A 17,123-nucleotide genomic window follows, 5' to 3' on the forward strand; every position below is an offset into this window, starting at 1 on the left:
CTTTCAGGTTACCACTGTGTTCCAGTCTTTTGCTAGTGTCTGTCCAGGCAAGGCCACTATGGCTCTCAACTTTGTTTTGTGCCTCTCCATCTGTTGATCTAAACTCTTAATTCATATTTTCCTTGAGAAGCACACTCAATATTTTTTTTTAACTTGATGGTAGAGGTCCATTTCTTCTGTAAACTAGCTCTTATGTTTTCCTCCGTGTTGTAGCTTAACTCCAAGTATTTTGTCCCTTCATGCACATGCAGGGACATGAAAGGACACAGCACTTTATGGGTAACTCTCAGATATCTTAAATAATTGTGTTGTTATTCCAAATCAGATGCCTCATCTCAGTTCTCCTTGAATCAGTGGGAAAAGATCCAGTGATCTCTGCATTTGAGGGCACTGCATTAATTCCGTAGATAAGTTTTTATTGACAGAATATGTATTGTAAAAACTTCATAAAGAAGCAATAAACCTTTCCTTTTTTGAAATAGATTCAGGTTATTATAGGTAAGGGGAAAGGAGTGTGGCTATACCCACTAAAATTTACTCTAGAGCAATTTGCTAAGCAGTAAAGCTCTAGGAATAGCCTTTGCATATTTTTAAAAATCTGTTTAAAAAGCAAAAATCTTCTTTGTTAGCCTTTATATACTGGTGATTTACCATAAAAATAATTTCCTCTGGTTTCCAGAAAATATTCTACTATTTTGTGGATTGTCTGTATTTCGTGGGGACTTTTTAGTGCGATGCACTGTACTGAACAGGATATTAAAGGTCTAAGCTCTGTGCAAGATTCTATTTCAACTTTCATTGAAATAGAAACATTCTCTGTGTATTCTCAGAGCACATGTGTTCCAGAGCTTCCAGGTCTGGATGTTTGTCCAAACACCTACCAGTTAGATGGCAAAAATTTGGATAGGGACTGGTGTCATCACTGTAGATTGTCTTTCTGTGCAAAGGAAAGGTCTCTTAGGCTGGAGCACTGGGCGATCAGGTCCCCCTGGGGCATGTTGTGAAATGCTGCAGCAGATAATTTAGGTGCAGCCACGTAGAGCACGTAGAAATAGTCTATAAATGAGTACAAAAAGTATACTAGAATTAAATGCCATTTTATCAGTAATGATGATCTATGTCACACAGCAGCCAAGTTTGTATGAAATACATATATAATAAATATATTTGTTGCTGGGGAGAGGGAGCAAAAAAACTATGGCTGCTTATTACTGTAGGATGACTGAGCTAAACTCGATTATTGAAAACATCCTTGAAATGTCTGGATGTTTAGAAACCACAGCTAGACTTTAGACTGATACTTTTTCCACTCAGTAGTGAATCAAGTACCTGCTTCCCAGAGGAATATAGATTATTTGTGTGTATATATGTGAGAAGAAGAGGGGCAGAGCATTGACTGCAGAACTTAAATTTCCCAAGTGAAAAGTGTATATATAATACACAGATGTATTAATTCTTTGATATACTTCTGCTGGTAATGTGTTTTAAGGCAATCAGTAAATAAAAGCTTGCACTTTCAAACAAAATCATGATGAGTCAAGTATGTTTCAGGAGACCAAACAGAAACCCAGAATTAAAGTTGCTCCTTTTTACCTCTCAGAAATCAAACCCTACCTGTGTGAATTAGCTGCTTTTACCCTCCAGTCTCCCAAAACCCTCCATCTGAAACCTGTCCTTTTCTGTCTTCCCCTTTTTATTCTTCTTTGTCTGCGCTGTTTATCCATCCACTGGCTGACAGTGTCTTTACATCCAAAATGCAAAGCAGACAGATGGGCACCTCAGGAAAGAACATGACTAAGAGCACCAGCATCGGTGGGGACATGTACACACTGGACAAGAATGATGGCAGCCAGTCGGACACGGCAGTGGGCACTGTTGGAGGTGGCGGAAAAAAGAGACGCTCCAGCATCGGTGCAAAGATGGTCGCCATCGTGGGTCTCTCGCGAAAAAGCCGTAGCACATCACAACTCAGCCAAACTGGTAGGAACTGGATTTTTTCCCCTCTCAAATTACCATTTAAATGTACATAATGTGTATGTATTATGGTTTAATCATTTGGATATCCTATTGAAGTTGCCTAATCAACAATATTCTACGGAATGAGGAAAATAGTCAACCATCTTTTTTCTCTAGACATTTACTAAACTATTTTTTTTTTTTAGCAAAGATCCTTTTCAGGTTGGACTGAGGCTTTTATTTTCTACTTACTGGAACCTGCTTAATGCACTAATTCCTTGCTTCTCAGGAGCCAACATGAGCTGCTGTACTTCTGTTTGGGGGGAATACTTCCTGCGAGTTTGTGAAGGGTCACTGAAATGTTGCAAAATTCCTTTGCTTTTGTCACAAATAGTATTTGCTTCTTTCAATATGGAGTTTTCTTCGCATTTGAACATGCAAACTTGTTTTGAAACAAAACAATGTTCCTGAACAAAATGGTATGTCATATTTTATTACTTTAGTACACCTGTTTTATTGCTTTTTAATTCATTTCTTTTCAGCCTACAAGCACATTCACCATCAGTATAAGTTTTCCTCATTTCTATTTATCTCAATTATAATTTGATATAGAAATATTCTGTCTAGGAAAAATGGAGAGTTTTTCTGCTTTGATGCCTGAAACATTTAAAATCTTATGCATTTTTTTCTATTCCTCCTATTTCAGGGAAAATCCATATAATGCACTCTGAAAAGCTCTCATTGTCAATTAAGGAACCTGTATAAGACAAGTGTATTTTACATGGGAAAAGATTACTTGTATTTAAATGACATATATATATATATTAAAAAACTGTTTAAGCAATTTATATAGTTATATATATTTATATATTTCAAGGTACATACATAAGACATATTGTACGCTCAGTATTTGAGCAAAACTGTTGTAATGTAGTCATATAGTTCAATGTAAGTTTATAGTGTTCGCTGTGTGTGGTCCCATCTGAAGGTCTCCATTGTGCTCACAACCATTCAAACACTTAGAAGATATTTTTCAGCTCTCTGGAAACTTTGCATTTTATATCATGACACCAAACTGATAAGAGTTTGAATGTACAAGTAAATGGAACAAAACAATGATTTGCAATGTTACAAATTGTGGTAAATTTTGTAAGTAAACTTTTGTGGGAGGGGGATTTAAAGTACCTGGAAAGAGCAGAGGTAAAAAAGAGGGGAAAGGAAAGGTAAGAAAGAGGGGTAACAGTGCAGCAGAAGGAGGAGTACAGGAAGAGAGCAGGGAGCTTGATTGTGCATCTTACTGAATGTGATATGAGACAGGAGGGAATGAAGAGAGGAAAGAACATATATAGTGAAAGCTCTGAATATCATGCAGACATCGATGATTCCATCAGTAGGCAAGTCTTTGCAGCAGTCTCATGTTTTATAACTCACTTGCGGGTTATGGAAATGGCAATTTTATCTACATTTCTATTTTCTTTGAGTTCAAATGATTGTGAGGCAAAAGATGAAGTCATCTTTATACAGATCTGGGAAGTGTCTGTTTGGGCAAGAAAAAAAATTAGCCACTTGCTTACCTAGGAATCTAAATTTTACTCATGTGATATCGTACATAGCTATGTAACTGTACTGATATATTTTAATATCAAGTCAAATAGCACTACATAAATAGTTCTGATTTAATCTGGTCTCTCTTACTGTAAGAGATGTTAAATGAAGGATGTCAGCTCTTTGTATGCTGTTCAAGTATGTCTTAGCACTACAGAGAATCTGTATTGTGTGGCTTGCCTAGGTTTGATTTAAATACCACGCTGTCTGAGTTATTTGGGACTTTTAATCTGATGTTTTTCTCTCTATTATATCCAATCAGTTGCCCAGCAACTGATTAGATGCTGAAGTCAGGGACAAATGTGAAATGTAACTCTTTTAAAAGTACGCAAGGTCTGTTGACCCATTGACTGTGAATGAGGTGTTAGGAAAAATTCTTGAATAAGGAGCTATTAAAGGAGCAGCAGAAACCAGGGGAGCCTGCAAGGCTCTGGCTGGCAGCCCTTTCCCCTCAGCTGCTCCCTCAGAGAGGTCTGTGCTCAGGGCTGGCCTGTGCCTGGCCCCAGTGAGAGCAACCAGTGCATCTTTGCTGCCTTCTTCAGGAAAGGCCCCTTGTGTATCGGTTGGATATGGATTATTTTGTAGAGCAACACTGCACACCAGCTCCTGCTGCCCTATTTGACAGTGGTCCTTGTCTGGTGGCCACATCTGGCTGCACCTTACAGGACAGGCATGTGCATCATTTAAATAGTTGGGTCATGCGAGCACGCTGGTCGTACAGTGAACAAGCCTGTGGCCACATGTCAGCCCCTGGATGAAGTATGTGTACAGTGCTGTGGCTCCAGTGACGCAAGGTGATGTTGGGTGTGTGAGGGTGAGGTCACATCACAAAGTGTTTTGCATGTCTTAAGCATCCATTGGCACATCTTAAAGAAAATCTTGGACACCAGTGTTATCAAATGAATGCCAGAGGTTTAAAACTTGCAGTTAATGTATTTAATGAATTTATAAATTTCCTTGGTTTATCTCATCATGTTCCTGTTTCAGATGGTAAGTGCCTGCACAAGGAATCGTGTATTGGCACAAGCATTGATACAAGGGATGGGATCAAAACACTAATGTGCTGTAAATGTCCTGTAAGTACAGTTTTCTGGAACTGAAAAGCAGGGGATATGCAGGTGACAAGGCACTGGTACTGCATGGAAACTAGTTAAAGTATAAAGGGTTCTTAGGTAGTTTCTGAAGAAATTATGTCATTCAGTTGATCAGCTAAGTATGTCCTTACATATCAAGCTTGAAAAAGCATACCAGTATCATGAGATAACAATACTACTTCTATAGAAAGTTGTAATCATATTTATAGCAGCTAGGTTTTTACAAACTGTGTGCTTATATGGACGTCAGTGAAGAAATGCCTATCAGTATCTCTGAAGTTTTTTTCAAGGGTTTTGTAAAGCATAATTGTATTTCAGCAGTTTTCTTCATTCGTATTTCATAACTAAATCTATGCCAGAAGTGTTTTTGAAAGTAGATCATCATAACTGTGTTCAGGACTGTGACTCAGACTTAAAATAAATGCCTTTAAAAGTCCATTTTTACTGTCTTTTCAAATTAATTTTATGTTATTTCTTGTTATTTAACATAGTATTAAGAAATTGACACTCAAAATACATACAACAAAGTTTTTTTTTTTATTCTGATCTGTAATTCTTTTAGTATATTCAGGTAGGAACAGTGATTTGTTGTTCTAGGTGGGAGTGAATGGAGTAATTGTAGTAGTAGTAGTAATAATAATAACAACAACTAGTGTATATTCTGTGCTGGAAGGCCTCCAGAGAGAAAACTGAATACATCTGAAATATGACCAAAGACCTGAATAAGACAATGCTCTTTTTTTCCTCGGACATATACAGTCTTAAATGGTTAGAAAACTGCTAATCTAGTAACTCTGCTGACTAAGCCCATCGAGGGTAATTTATAAGAGTAAAATAATAATTCAAGAAGTTGAAAAGATCTGACCTCATCAACATAGGCACTAGGAACTGTTTTTTTCAGATTATCATAGCAAGAGAATCCAAGTGTGTTCTCATATCCATTACATGAAAAGATCTTACATGGTGCTCTGTGAATCACTATTCTTATGAGAAATGAAAGCGCAGAAAAAATGACAGTGTTAAAACCATGGGAATACAGAAAACATGAATAAAAATAGATAAGATGCATTCTCTGGTTTCCATTTGGGCTTAAAGGAGACTTGTAATTGATTTTTTAGAAGTTCATACTCCTTTTAACAATGTATATCACTGTTGTTTATATTTATATTTCTATTATTTACTTTAATGAAAATGTTGTGTGAGAATATACAGGATCAGTATTTTATGAACTGATTTGATTTATTTCAAAGCAATTAAAAAAAAAAAGACAGCCTGGAAATTGCTGCAATTTCTTTAACCTTGGAATCAAGCTAATGGTTGGATGACACAAAAGTAATTTTACTTATGGTAACTTTTGCTTAGGATAAGACGTTAGTAAAAGACAAGATAGTATAGAGTGGGAGGTAAGTCAGAATTTATTTTAGTTCTGGTTCTTGCACATTTTCAGTGCTACAAAAAAAATAGCTAAAGGAATACTCCCTACACTTCAGTCAAGCAATCATTCCTAGAAGCTAACATTTGGTGGGTTAGAAAGAGTTTATGTTGTAACCTTCAGGTCCAGCCACAGGTATTCTTCCTAGTGGAAGAAATTGACTTTCTTAACACAGGAAAATAAAACCTAAAAACCAAAATGCAAATCCCAAGCAGCATCTTAACCATGTTTCCTTAGCTATTCATATCTGGAATACAATCCTTTGCCTCCTGGACAGCCCTGAGGGAACTGATGGCTTCTATACAGGTGCAGACCTGTAACTCTGTTATATTTCATTAACGGAGTGAAGTCTTTGCCTTCAGATTACACAGTCTTAGATCTTCCTTTCAACTTACATGCACTATGTCTATCAAGTGGATACCCGAGTGTCTTAACTTCCCATATTTAGCTGACATTTATCCTTTAGCTGGGAAAATATTTTGTATTTTCTTTAGTTAGGCAAGACATATAGTCTCTGTAGGCTGATTCTATTCAAAAGCCTAGGCAGTTCAATTTATGTTTTCAAGAATTTTTTTAGAATTTGGACCACACCATGGATCATGCATACTAAAACATTTCCTGTGTGTACGTACATTCAGTCACATGTATAGAGTCCAGCGCACTCTCAGAGACTGAGTCCCGTGCCATCTTTGGGTATGTGATCACAACAGATGGCATCTCTTAAAATAAATGGCAAAGAACATGTAACAGCATGACTTGAGAGTGGCCAGTGCAGTAATGCCTGCAGAGAGGTGTAACTGTGTGTTTGAATAGAAATAAACTGCCCTTGTGTGTCTCTGTAGAGCATTACACCAAGGTACAGTGCTCTGGAGGGCCCCGCACACATAAACCTAGCAGACGACCCTGGGGGTCAACTCGTGCTGCCTGAACTGTAGTTTCTCTGTGGTAAACATGTTGCTCCATATAAGCTAATTACTCATAGACAAGTTTTAAATCCTATTAAAATATCAGTAGAACCAAAAAGCTTTTTTGTTTTTTTCCAATGGCCAATATAAAGGCTGTTCCTCATTTAGCAGGAAGACAAACTTTGTCAAGATGCCACATATGCCATGAAGTTATAGGGCTGTAAAAGTAGAGTTTTGGGACAGTGTGTCATGGTGTTCTGCGGTCTCTTAATATCTTTTATAATTTTGGTGGGGTTAAATTATGTCATTATATTCTTTAAGTTATATTTCTTTATAAAAAAGAAAAAAGTGGTTGATTCAGTGCAAATAAAATGATGAGAGAGATCCCTTGAGAGAATCAAATAGCATTGATCAAAAAGAGGCATTTTGATTTCAGTGAATTCTGGAGAGGTCCAAATGTTAACCTCAGTGAAATAAGGTTAAAGGTTTGAAATTTTGATATTTTATGACTACATCTTTTCTTAGAAGAAATGTAAGAGAAGTAGATCTCTCAGAGCAAAAAGCTTGAGTGGAATTTTATTTTCTCTGTGTGTGTATATGTTTTAAAAGCCAAATTTTGGATTCTATATGGTTTGTAGTGTGTTGAATCTACAGTCTAAAGTGCTACATTCATAAGTAGAATAGTCTCAGTTATGTCTGATATGAACCAACCATATAATATCCTCAGGTACTGGAATATTTGAAGGGAATCCACTGGGAACATTGGTCTTGGTCTTGTGTGGAATTTCACATTTCTCAGTTAAAAGTTTAGATTTATATAAAAAACAGTCTTCTACCACATATACAGTACACATTTTGTATTAAAAAGAAGATGATTAATCACATCCAACAGTGGTAACTAAAGGAGAAACGCTGATTGCCTTTTGTTGTCTAAAATGAGATAGAATATTGTAAGCAAACAACTTACTGAACTAAAACTGTATGTGTGTGTCCTGTTTTCAACAGGGGTGGAGTTAATTTTCCTCTCAGTAGCTGGTGTGTTTTGGATTTCTTGTGTGAAGAACGTTGATAAACACACCAGTGATATACGTTGTTGCTAGTGAGACCAAGGACACTGTCTAGCTTTCCAAGTCTCGCTAATGTGCAGATGCGGGAAGCTGGGAGAAAGACAGACAATAATTGACCCAAACTGGCCAAAGAGAGTATTCCATTCCATAACTTCATGCTCAGTATATAAGTGGGGGTTGGCCAGGGTGGGTATCTGCCTTCCTGGCATCCATCCCTCCCTCTCACTCACTGGCATTGGTCTCTCTACCTTGCTGGCTCCCTTTTCACTCCTTTGCTTGGTGCTTGCTTTTGTGTCTGTGATCGCTCCTTGGGACGGGCTGTGTCAGTCATTCAGACATTGGGTGATGAGAAAACATGCATTAATTTTGTATATTTTAATATCCTTATATTCTGTTATTATTGTAGTTTTCCTTTCTTCCCAATTCTCTACCCCATCCCGCTGGGGAGGGGGAAGGTGAGCGATAAACTGTGGGGTGACTAGGGCTAAACCATCACAGTGTGTTCATAATATACATTGTTGTTTTCTATCTCTATAATTAATTTATGTGGCCAAAATGGCAACTGAATTTATCATTCACTACTCTTAATCTGTCAACGTATTCTATTTTTTTTTAAATCACATATAAAATTCAGATGATTTGAAGCAAGCCATTTGTTTGGAGTTTCATTTCCTCTCCTGTTCCAGAGACAGATTGCTAATGTTAATAAATTGCTTAATGTGTAGTATTATACTTGTATCAGTATTCTTGATGTGTAATCTGATTTAGTTTCAAAATAAACCCATATTACATTGATAGAAATATAGGATTAGCATTTGACAAGAGATTAAGGCCAATTTGTCCTGCTGATTAGTTGAGAATTGTGACCTGAATCCTTTACCAAAGAGAAAGTACCATTATAATAAATACATTACCAAAAGCATTAATCAGCTTTTACTAAATAAACTCTGGAGAGTATGCTAATAAATAAATAGACTCTAATTGCAAACTAAAAAGGCTGACTACACAGACTTTTATCTATATTTTACTAAGGTGATAGAATTTTGGTTTTTAATTGTTTTCTTCCACATGTAGGAAAAGACTAGGAAAGAAGATAAAAGTATATAATTTATGCCATTCCTCTCTTTCTGTAGAGGAGATAGGTATATATTTGAGTCCTCATATTTTGATAAAGCTTCTTGTGAGAGATGGATGCAGTGAAAATAAATACATTGTTGAGGTGTCAGAACTGAATTCCAGGCAGTGCTAGCTATGATCCCACAGAACTCCACTGGAAGACACTTCTTACACAGAAAGTGTAGGAGACACTTTATGCCATATATAGGCACAAATTCCAGGCAGATAAGAAGGAAGTCCTGTACTGAGACTAAGAAGTAAGATAAAAGGCTTAATCTGGGGACAAAATGTGCAGATCATGTATACCAACTGGGCAATACTGTCCTAGTCACTAATTACTCATTGAACTCTCTCTCTGTAACATGTAGTTACCAAGTCAGTGAGATACACACCTCTGACTGTGGTAGAAGTAAAACTAAATACTCTGGTTGTAGAGTATTTATATGACTTAAAACCTCTGCTTATATTTAAAAATTTATTTTCTTACCTTTAAAAGTAGCATACTTATGTTACCACCTGATCTCAATAAGGGGAAAAAAAGGAGAAAGCTATAAGTGAGATCAGAACATTTAGCTTGACCTTCTGCAAGATTTTTTTTCTTTCCATAATTAGAGGTAAAAATAGAGAGAGAAATGTAGGGTGATCTGTCTTGGTAAGAATACTGCTAAGCTATCTCTTCTTATTCAGAGCAGAAGAATTCTCATAAGATCCTTGCTTAAAAAAAAATAATCTCATCAAAAAAACTTTACAGCTGTTTTATTTCTGTTTTCACAGTAAGCAAGATTTGTTCTTTGTGTTATTACATAAGGAAACCCTATCACAGTCTTTCCTGAATTAATTCAATCAGAAGAGCATTTATTTTTTAGACTATGTGAGAGCCACTCAACAGAATAATTTAGGCTTTCCTTAAGAATGTTTCAGTTTGAAAACTCCTTTTGGGATTTTATAAACCCTTAGTGAACATGTGATACAATATATGTGAATTTCTTATTGGATAAGATGTGAAAAAGGGCTCTGGCTTCATCCTACTGAAACCTGAGAGCGAAAAGAAGAACTTTATAGGGCAGTTTTTCACTTTTACTCTGGCAATTGTTCGGTTTCCAGTTTGCCTGAAACGTCTGGGATACTTACCTGTAGTTACAGTTCTGTGTATCTATGCAGTTGATACTTTAGGGAAGAAAATTCAGTTTTATTTGTTTCCAGTTGAAATATTTTTTCTAGTATTGTCAATTTTTAACATAACCATCTCAATGACTACTGTTTGTGTTCTTCCAGAAGGATAATATCTGCACACTGCTCTGTGAACCACCTTCAGTAAATAACAATGTGCCATGAAGGGAGATTTACTTCAGATCTCCAAAGGCCAGCAGTAACAGGGCTGTTGTACTTTGTTCTTGGATAGTTATCAGAAGTGTGGTTTTAGCACCAAAAAAAAAAAAAGACATTTATATTTACAGATTCATTAGGGCTGTGTCTTTTTTTAAGTTAACTTTTCGTAATAATACAAGGTTTCCTTCCTTGTACTTAGATAGAATGAAATAGTAAAGGTCCTTTAGTGAGTCATCTCTCAATATTGAACTTATGTTTTTAACACTACCCATGTAATCAGCAGTACTATTAATACGCTTTTGATAAATGATTCTTTTTCTCCTAAGGATAGAAGGTAATTTATAAAATAGTTACCTGAAAGTAAAAAAAAAATCATTAAAATAGCCCTGAAAGTATATGTGGATGTTGCACTCTCATATTGCCAATTTCAGATGGCTGTGGTATGTCTATATTATAAATAAGACTAATCTATGCTCTCCATGGGATAAAACAAGGAAGTAAATGTTATAGTACTTCTGCTTTTAATCACCGCACAAAATATACAGCTCATGGGAAATCATGCAGGTGTTGAGAATACAGTTGTGGGGGCTCTACATGCTTCTGGACTCCTTGTGCTGATGTCCCTCATAATTAAGTGGGATATGCCTCCTAGGCATCTCCAGACCATTTAGACTGGCTTTGTCTTCCATGGAAGAAGTGTGATGATGCTATCCCTGAAAACTTATATGTGCAACTAACAGAAAACTCTTACAGGAGAAATTCTATTAACAGAGAAATTTAAAATTAGCTAAGTGTACCAGTGATGATTCACAGAAAACACAAGCAACCAATGATCAGGGAGCTGAACCCCTAACTCACAAACAAATTACCAAAACCATTAGCCTACAGTCATGGCTCTCTTATGAATGCTTTATTTGGCCTAATAGGTCTTCCTTTTTACTTTCTGTAGGTGCTAGCACAAACTTCAGTTTGCAAAATAGTGCATGCCTGGTGTGTGCCAGGTACTCTCGAAGAAAGTGGGAAATGTTTTAGTCTTCTCCAGCAGGTGAGAGCCCCAGATCTCCCTCCATCATGGGTACATCCTCTTGGTTGCAACAAAAAACTGAGATTTGGTTTCTACTTCTCTAGAGATGTAATAAAAGAAAGCAGAGTCCTGTAGCTGCAGTTTGTAAAGCTTAGCAGTTATCCCTGAGGCAGAATGTGCAGGGCTTGCATTTTCTGAATGTTGATGTGTAGGATAGGTCCCTGTCATCTCCATGTTGGCCAGAGTTGGTAGCTTCTCAATACACACAAAATCAAAATTAGAGGGAAAATTAGGATAAAAAGGTTGATTTTGAAGAACTTATGCACCACTGGGGCTATGAGCAGGATTTTTCAGGTTTATTTCTTTGGAATGAGATGCCAAATTCCTGTGCATTGTAGGCACTTGTATCCATTTTTAAACCATTTTTTAATTCATATCTCATATTTGCAGTCTGTATAGAGAAATGAGACAAACATGAGGGAGAATAAGAGAGGAACAGAAAGGAGAAGTTACCTGAGAACAGCAGAAGTCAATGGAGACCCAGAATATAAACCTAAAACTTGTCAAGTCCCTATTCCATGCTTTCGTAACACAACAAAAAAGAATTTGTGAAATTATTCTTTCTGTCCTTCTGGGTGTACATTGTGCTTCTTAACTATGCTATTGGACAACTCCAGGTTAATTTTTTTTTTTTTTTCAATTTGATGAAGTAAAACACATCCTTATACTTAGCAATTACCAAACACATGGCAATGGATAGTGACTGTTCTAAAGACATCCCAAGTGCATCTAAATTCAGTGTAAGCTTGAGAATCTAGTTCAAGGAGTGCACTGGTGAACCGTACATTTTTGCTGCATTTTTTTTAATATTTTAGTAGATTATGAGTGAGGACTTGCTCCTATATTTTGCTTAAATGTCAGCACAGGTTTTATTATTGGGTTTTGATTACTGCTTGAACAAAAAGATAGGATTTTCTCTAATACTGTTAGGCATATGTGAGTTCAGTTAAACTCTCTCTTCCTGCTCAGGGAATACATTAAGAAGCAAAAATTGTCATTGAGAACATGTCACAGAAGGAAGAAAACATCTCAAGAACATTTTCTTGAGAACAACAAGAAATGTTCTCAAACCATTCCTAACTGAGCATGTTTATGAAAAGGTGAATGATCCCTTTATAGAGGCAAAATTTTAATTTTTTTCCTCATCAGCTAAATAATTTGTGTATGGTTCTTTGTGTATTTGCATAAGATGAACAGAACCTTTGGGAGACATTTTCTTAGCAGTCCTACTTTTTATTGTAAAGTAATCAAAACCTGGTCTCCTTAACACCAGGAGGAGGTTTGTCTTTTTATACCTATTCTTAGGAGTTTTTCCTGTGCTTGTGTGAATTACATCAAATTTTTTACAGTCATAATCTTTTCATTACAATATGAAATGTTAAACTATATGTTATCTTACATGAATTACAACTCTGCTCTAAAAGTTACATTCAGATTTTATCCAGTTTTGTAGCTATAGTACTCTAATATTTAGGGTTTGTCATTGTCTAGGTAGAATTTGGTGCCAGCAAAAATTATTTTTAGCTCAGTCTATGAAATCACATTGAGACTTAATTGAAAATATTCACAGTAATAAGTACTCCTTCTGTTACTATTTGCTGCAGTAGGACCTGTCAAGAACAAATTTGGACTGTGAAGGAAAAATTACTTCCTTGTGATTAACTAAATTAATTGTTATAGACATTACTGAATATTTTATAAGGTGGATATCTTAGGTATTTTTCAAAATATAACATTAAGGCACTATTTTGTGTGAAACCTGCCACGATTAAGGCAGTGCCATATTTAACTAATATATTAAGTGGAAAAGGTAACACAGTAACACCTTACAAAATAAAACTGATTTTTATAGAGACTGTATCGCAGATGTTTTAAAATCTGTACATTACATGCTCTAGCAAGGCAATATTTTACTTCTGTTTTAACACAACATAAAATGTGTATGATATACAAACATCAGAAAAAATCTTTACAAGTCTGTTTTAATTTAATAACTGATTTACTCATTGAGTAATTAATTTACTCATTGATTACTGATTTTTATCAGTAATAAATACTTTTTTGCAATAAGCATTCATATAAAACATTATGACTTTATTGAATGTCAACATTTAATAATTTTGACATAATTTTTAAAATATGTGTTTAAATATTTTCAGTCATTTCCAGTCGAAACCTTAAACTTACAGTTGGAATCATTATCTTGTGAAAATTCATGCAGCTGAAAAGGACCTTCAAGACTAAAATAGGACCACTATTGAATTTGAAGGTCTCGTTAGAAGCATTGCCTGTGTTTCAACAAAATGTACTTTTCCTTGAATAGGGCAAAGAATCTCTTCTCCCTGCTACCAGCCATATTTCCTTGTTATGTCACTCTTTCTCAGTTAGATGCGTCCTCTTTGTTCCACAGCAGTACTGAGCTCTCTGCTGTTCTTGGGCATGTCTGCAGAGCAGGCATTTCAGTTGGTTCCTTGGTGGAGTTCGTAGGCAACAGAAAAGTTATTTCAGTTTGCAATCTCTATATACCATTAGTTGCATTACCTGACTGAAAACTGAGTTCCTGTCAGAGGATGCAGACAAAATTCTTTTATATGAATATGTGTAACTTGGAGGAAGAAAAAGGTTTTTATTATTAGCCTGTTGTAAAGACATTCTGATTTTATTTCTGGGGTTGAATATTACTTATGAATGTTGGAAATTAGCTGAGTACTGTGTTTGCTATTAACCATATGAGTAGCTGAACTGAAGTTAGTGAGGAATACCGATGCTCACAAAGGGAGGGAAGACATGTGAATACACTTTTCACACAAAAGCAATCCTGTTTTCTGCTTCAGCTCTCTTTCTTTGCTAGGACCACTAAAGCATGAGAAGTAGAGAAATTCTTCAGCTGTCTTGCTGCTGCTCTTACTACACTTTATGGTTTAACTTCACCATCTTATCAATAGCCAAAGTCATGTCTTCATCAGTAAAGAGACGGAAATGCCAGGAAGCATAGAAAAACACTCACAATTAAACAGATGAAATACATAAAAGTCTGGAGAGAACTGTTCACTGCGCTGTTCCATCAGCAACCCGGTGGCTGAAGACCACACTGCCGTGTGCTGTGTGCTGTGCGCAAGCTAAGAGGCTCCTCATATTCCGTTAATGTACTGACAGAGGCGAGGTGCCAGCAACAGGTACCTGTTAGAGGTCAGGCTGCATGAAAGTGGACAGAGCAGTCAGTTCAGCATCTTCCTTACGGAGAGGTCTGTAAGTGCTCAGTGCACAGTCGAAGTCATTAACTTGCATGCCTTTTGCTATTCCATTTAAGCAAGTGCTTTCATGCAATGTGTTGGCAGATTATAAGGAATTGTTGAACAGAACCCCACTGGGAAAAGGATTCTTTGCAATTTTGAAGTGAATTTTCTCAGATGGTCCAAGGTGGATCTTGGCTTTTTCCACCACGCTTGTTTCCTCTCAGTGGGGAGATGAATCTAAGCATATGCCAGTTTTGTCCATACTGCATATTCTCAGCTTTCCTGGATTGAAGAAGAAATTCCTTGTAATTTGATTTTACCTTGGTGCCACCCTATACTCATCTGGCCTTTGAAAGGAAGGAAAGGAATCTGAAGGTCTCCTTCTGGAAAGACCTCTAAACCTCTCAATCTTGTGATAAATTAAGATTACATCTGTACAGATAAATAAAAAGATGAGGGTCTATCTCTGATTTTGAGAGCAAGATCTGGCTCATGTCCATATGGCTAACCTATCTTCAGCTTTCCTCAGAACAGGATCACCTCATCCCATGCTCATGCTGTCTCCTGAACTACTTTTTTGGGAAAGCTATGCTGGCTTGGGTCAAAACAGTGGCAGGGAGCAGGCTAAGAAATCATGAGGATGGTTATAAGTGAATGTCCTGCCCCTGTAGACTTTGGTACTATAAATAGAGTCTGAGAAAATTAGTTTCATGCAGTCAGCCTTCCATGATGGAGGATTTATTTGCCTGTGTGCACCCTCCATAACACCTTGTAGTTTTATAATACCTTAGCTAATTTCATCTACATTTAAATGAGTAGACCACAAAGATAATTAAATTCAGGAGGATAAGGTGGATGGCAGAGCAATGTCCTCATAATACTTACCTGCACGTAAATCCTACTGCAGCCTCTATCTCCACTCTCCACATTAGTTATTCTGAGTTTTATAGCTTTGTGTTTCATCTTTTTTTTTTTAAAATAAATATAGAATTGTGGAGAGGATAGAAGTGGCTGAAATCAGAGTCATTGATCACATAGGTAAAACTCATTAAAATCCTTGAACTTATTTTCCATTTAGTTTTTTGGCATATCACCAAGAATTCTGTTCTCATCTGAAAATACTTTGTCGGTAGCTAATTAGCCATTTTTAGCTAATTTGCATTCCTTTCCTTTAGCAGAGTTAATTGCATTTACCAGTTTCACCTTCAGCCCATCGATTCCTGCTTTTTCCCCACCTCTCATCTTGAGTTATGGTATGTCTGTCCAGTATCTAAATACTGGAGAAGTAAACACATATTGTTGCTTTTTTGTTTTTAGCACAGAGAGGGTTTAGATTTCACTGAAAGTAGCCTTGACATGAAAGCAGACATGAAAACAGTGACCTCCTAGGAATTTTCTAATTAAAAAAAAAAAAACCTTGATAATTTAAAATATTAAAAAGAAACTGTTCTATTGGGTCTTATGAAAATGGAGGCCCATAAGACACTGGTCTTAAATCAGTGCAAAAGGAATGTACTAATATCATAGGACAATATTGATATCAAAAGAAGGTAGCAAGATATATCTGACTAGTAAAAATGTACAGATTCACAATGAAGGGCTGAGTGTCTCCAGCTGGTGGCACACAGCCTGTTGAGATTTTCATCAAAGATGAACCACAGAAGTGAAAGCAGAAGTGATTGGTGAGGATGAACAACAGCAGGAGGCGGCAAGGCAGACTTTAATGTGAGAGAAAGAGTCAAGAGGTGAGGCAAGTGGAGTATGGAGAAATTCAACAATTATATGAGTCTCTGGCTGCAGGTTAGAGTAAGAGAATCAGGAACAAGGGAGTTGGATGAAGAATAGCAACTAGAGAAGAATATAGCAAGAGAGAAAAGCTTTTGTGAAGGGGAAACTGTGCAGGACTGCTTGGAGTGACTAGGACAATCCTTCTGAGAAAGCAGAGTACATGAGCAACTCAGACAGAAATTCCTTTTTTTCTTAGGTGTCATGCTTTCTTCTCCTCCGTTCTTCATAATCCTTAATTAATTTTCTGCTACTGTTTAGACTCAATAATTACTCATTGTTAATATATCACCTGTTGGTTTTTAATATCAAACAGTTATAAAAGTGTTGTCGTTTCTAACAAGCAAAAATAGTAATTGAAAATCACTGCTTTGTTGAGGACAGGAAAAGAGATTATAGTTTCACAGGCCTGTCCTCAATGCAGTAAACAAAAATAAGCCAGCTATGTTAAATTTTCTATTTATTTTGAATTCAAAGTTCATCTGGATTTTTGTGTTATCTTAAGATGCCTTTT

General features: G+C 36.4%; 1 protein-coding gene across 18 annotated transcripts in view; it reads left to right on the forward strand.

The window, feature by feature from the left end:
- Positions 1-17,123, forward strand: part of RIMS2 (regulating synaptic membrane exocytosis 2) — a 473,080-nt gene that overhangs the window by 414,085 nt on the left and 41,872 nt on the right. For 10 of the 18 annotated variants that reach the window (XM_086741147.1, XM_086741149.1, XM_086741134.1 and 7 more), the window contains one exon: positions 1,739-1,980. The exons of the other annotated variants lie outside the window; for them this stretch is intronic. In XM_086741147.1, the coding sequence (XP_086597273.1) occupies positions 1,739-1,980 (242 nt within the window). The remainder of the gene's footprint in view (positions 1-1,738; positions 1,981-17,123) is intronic. 18 annotated transcript variants of the gene reach the window in all.

Source organism: Chlamydotis macqueenii, chromosome 2 (genome assembly GCF_036417535.1).
Source record: "Chlamydotis macqueenii isolate bChlMac1 chromosome 2, bChlMac1.mat, whole genome shotgun sequence".
Taxonomy (NCBI): Eukaryota; Metazoa; Chordata; class Aves; order Otidiformes; family Otididae; genus Chlamydotis; species Chlamydotis macqueenii.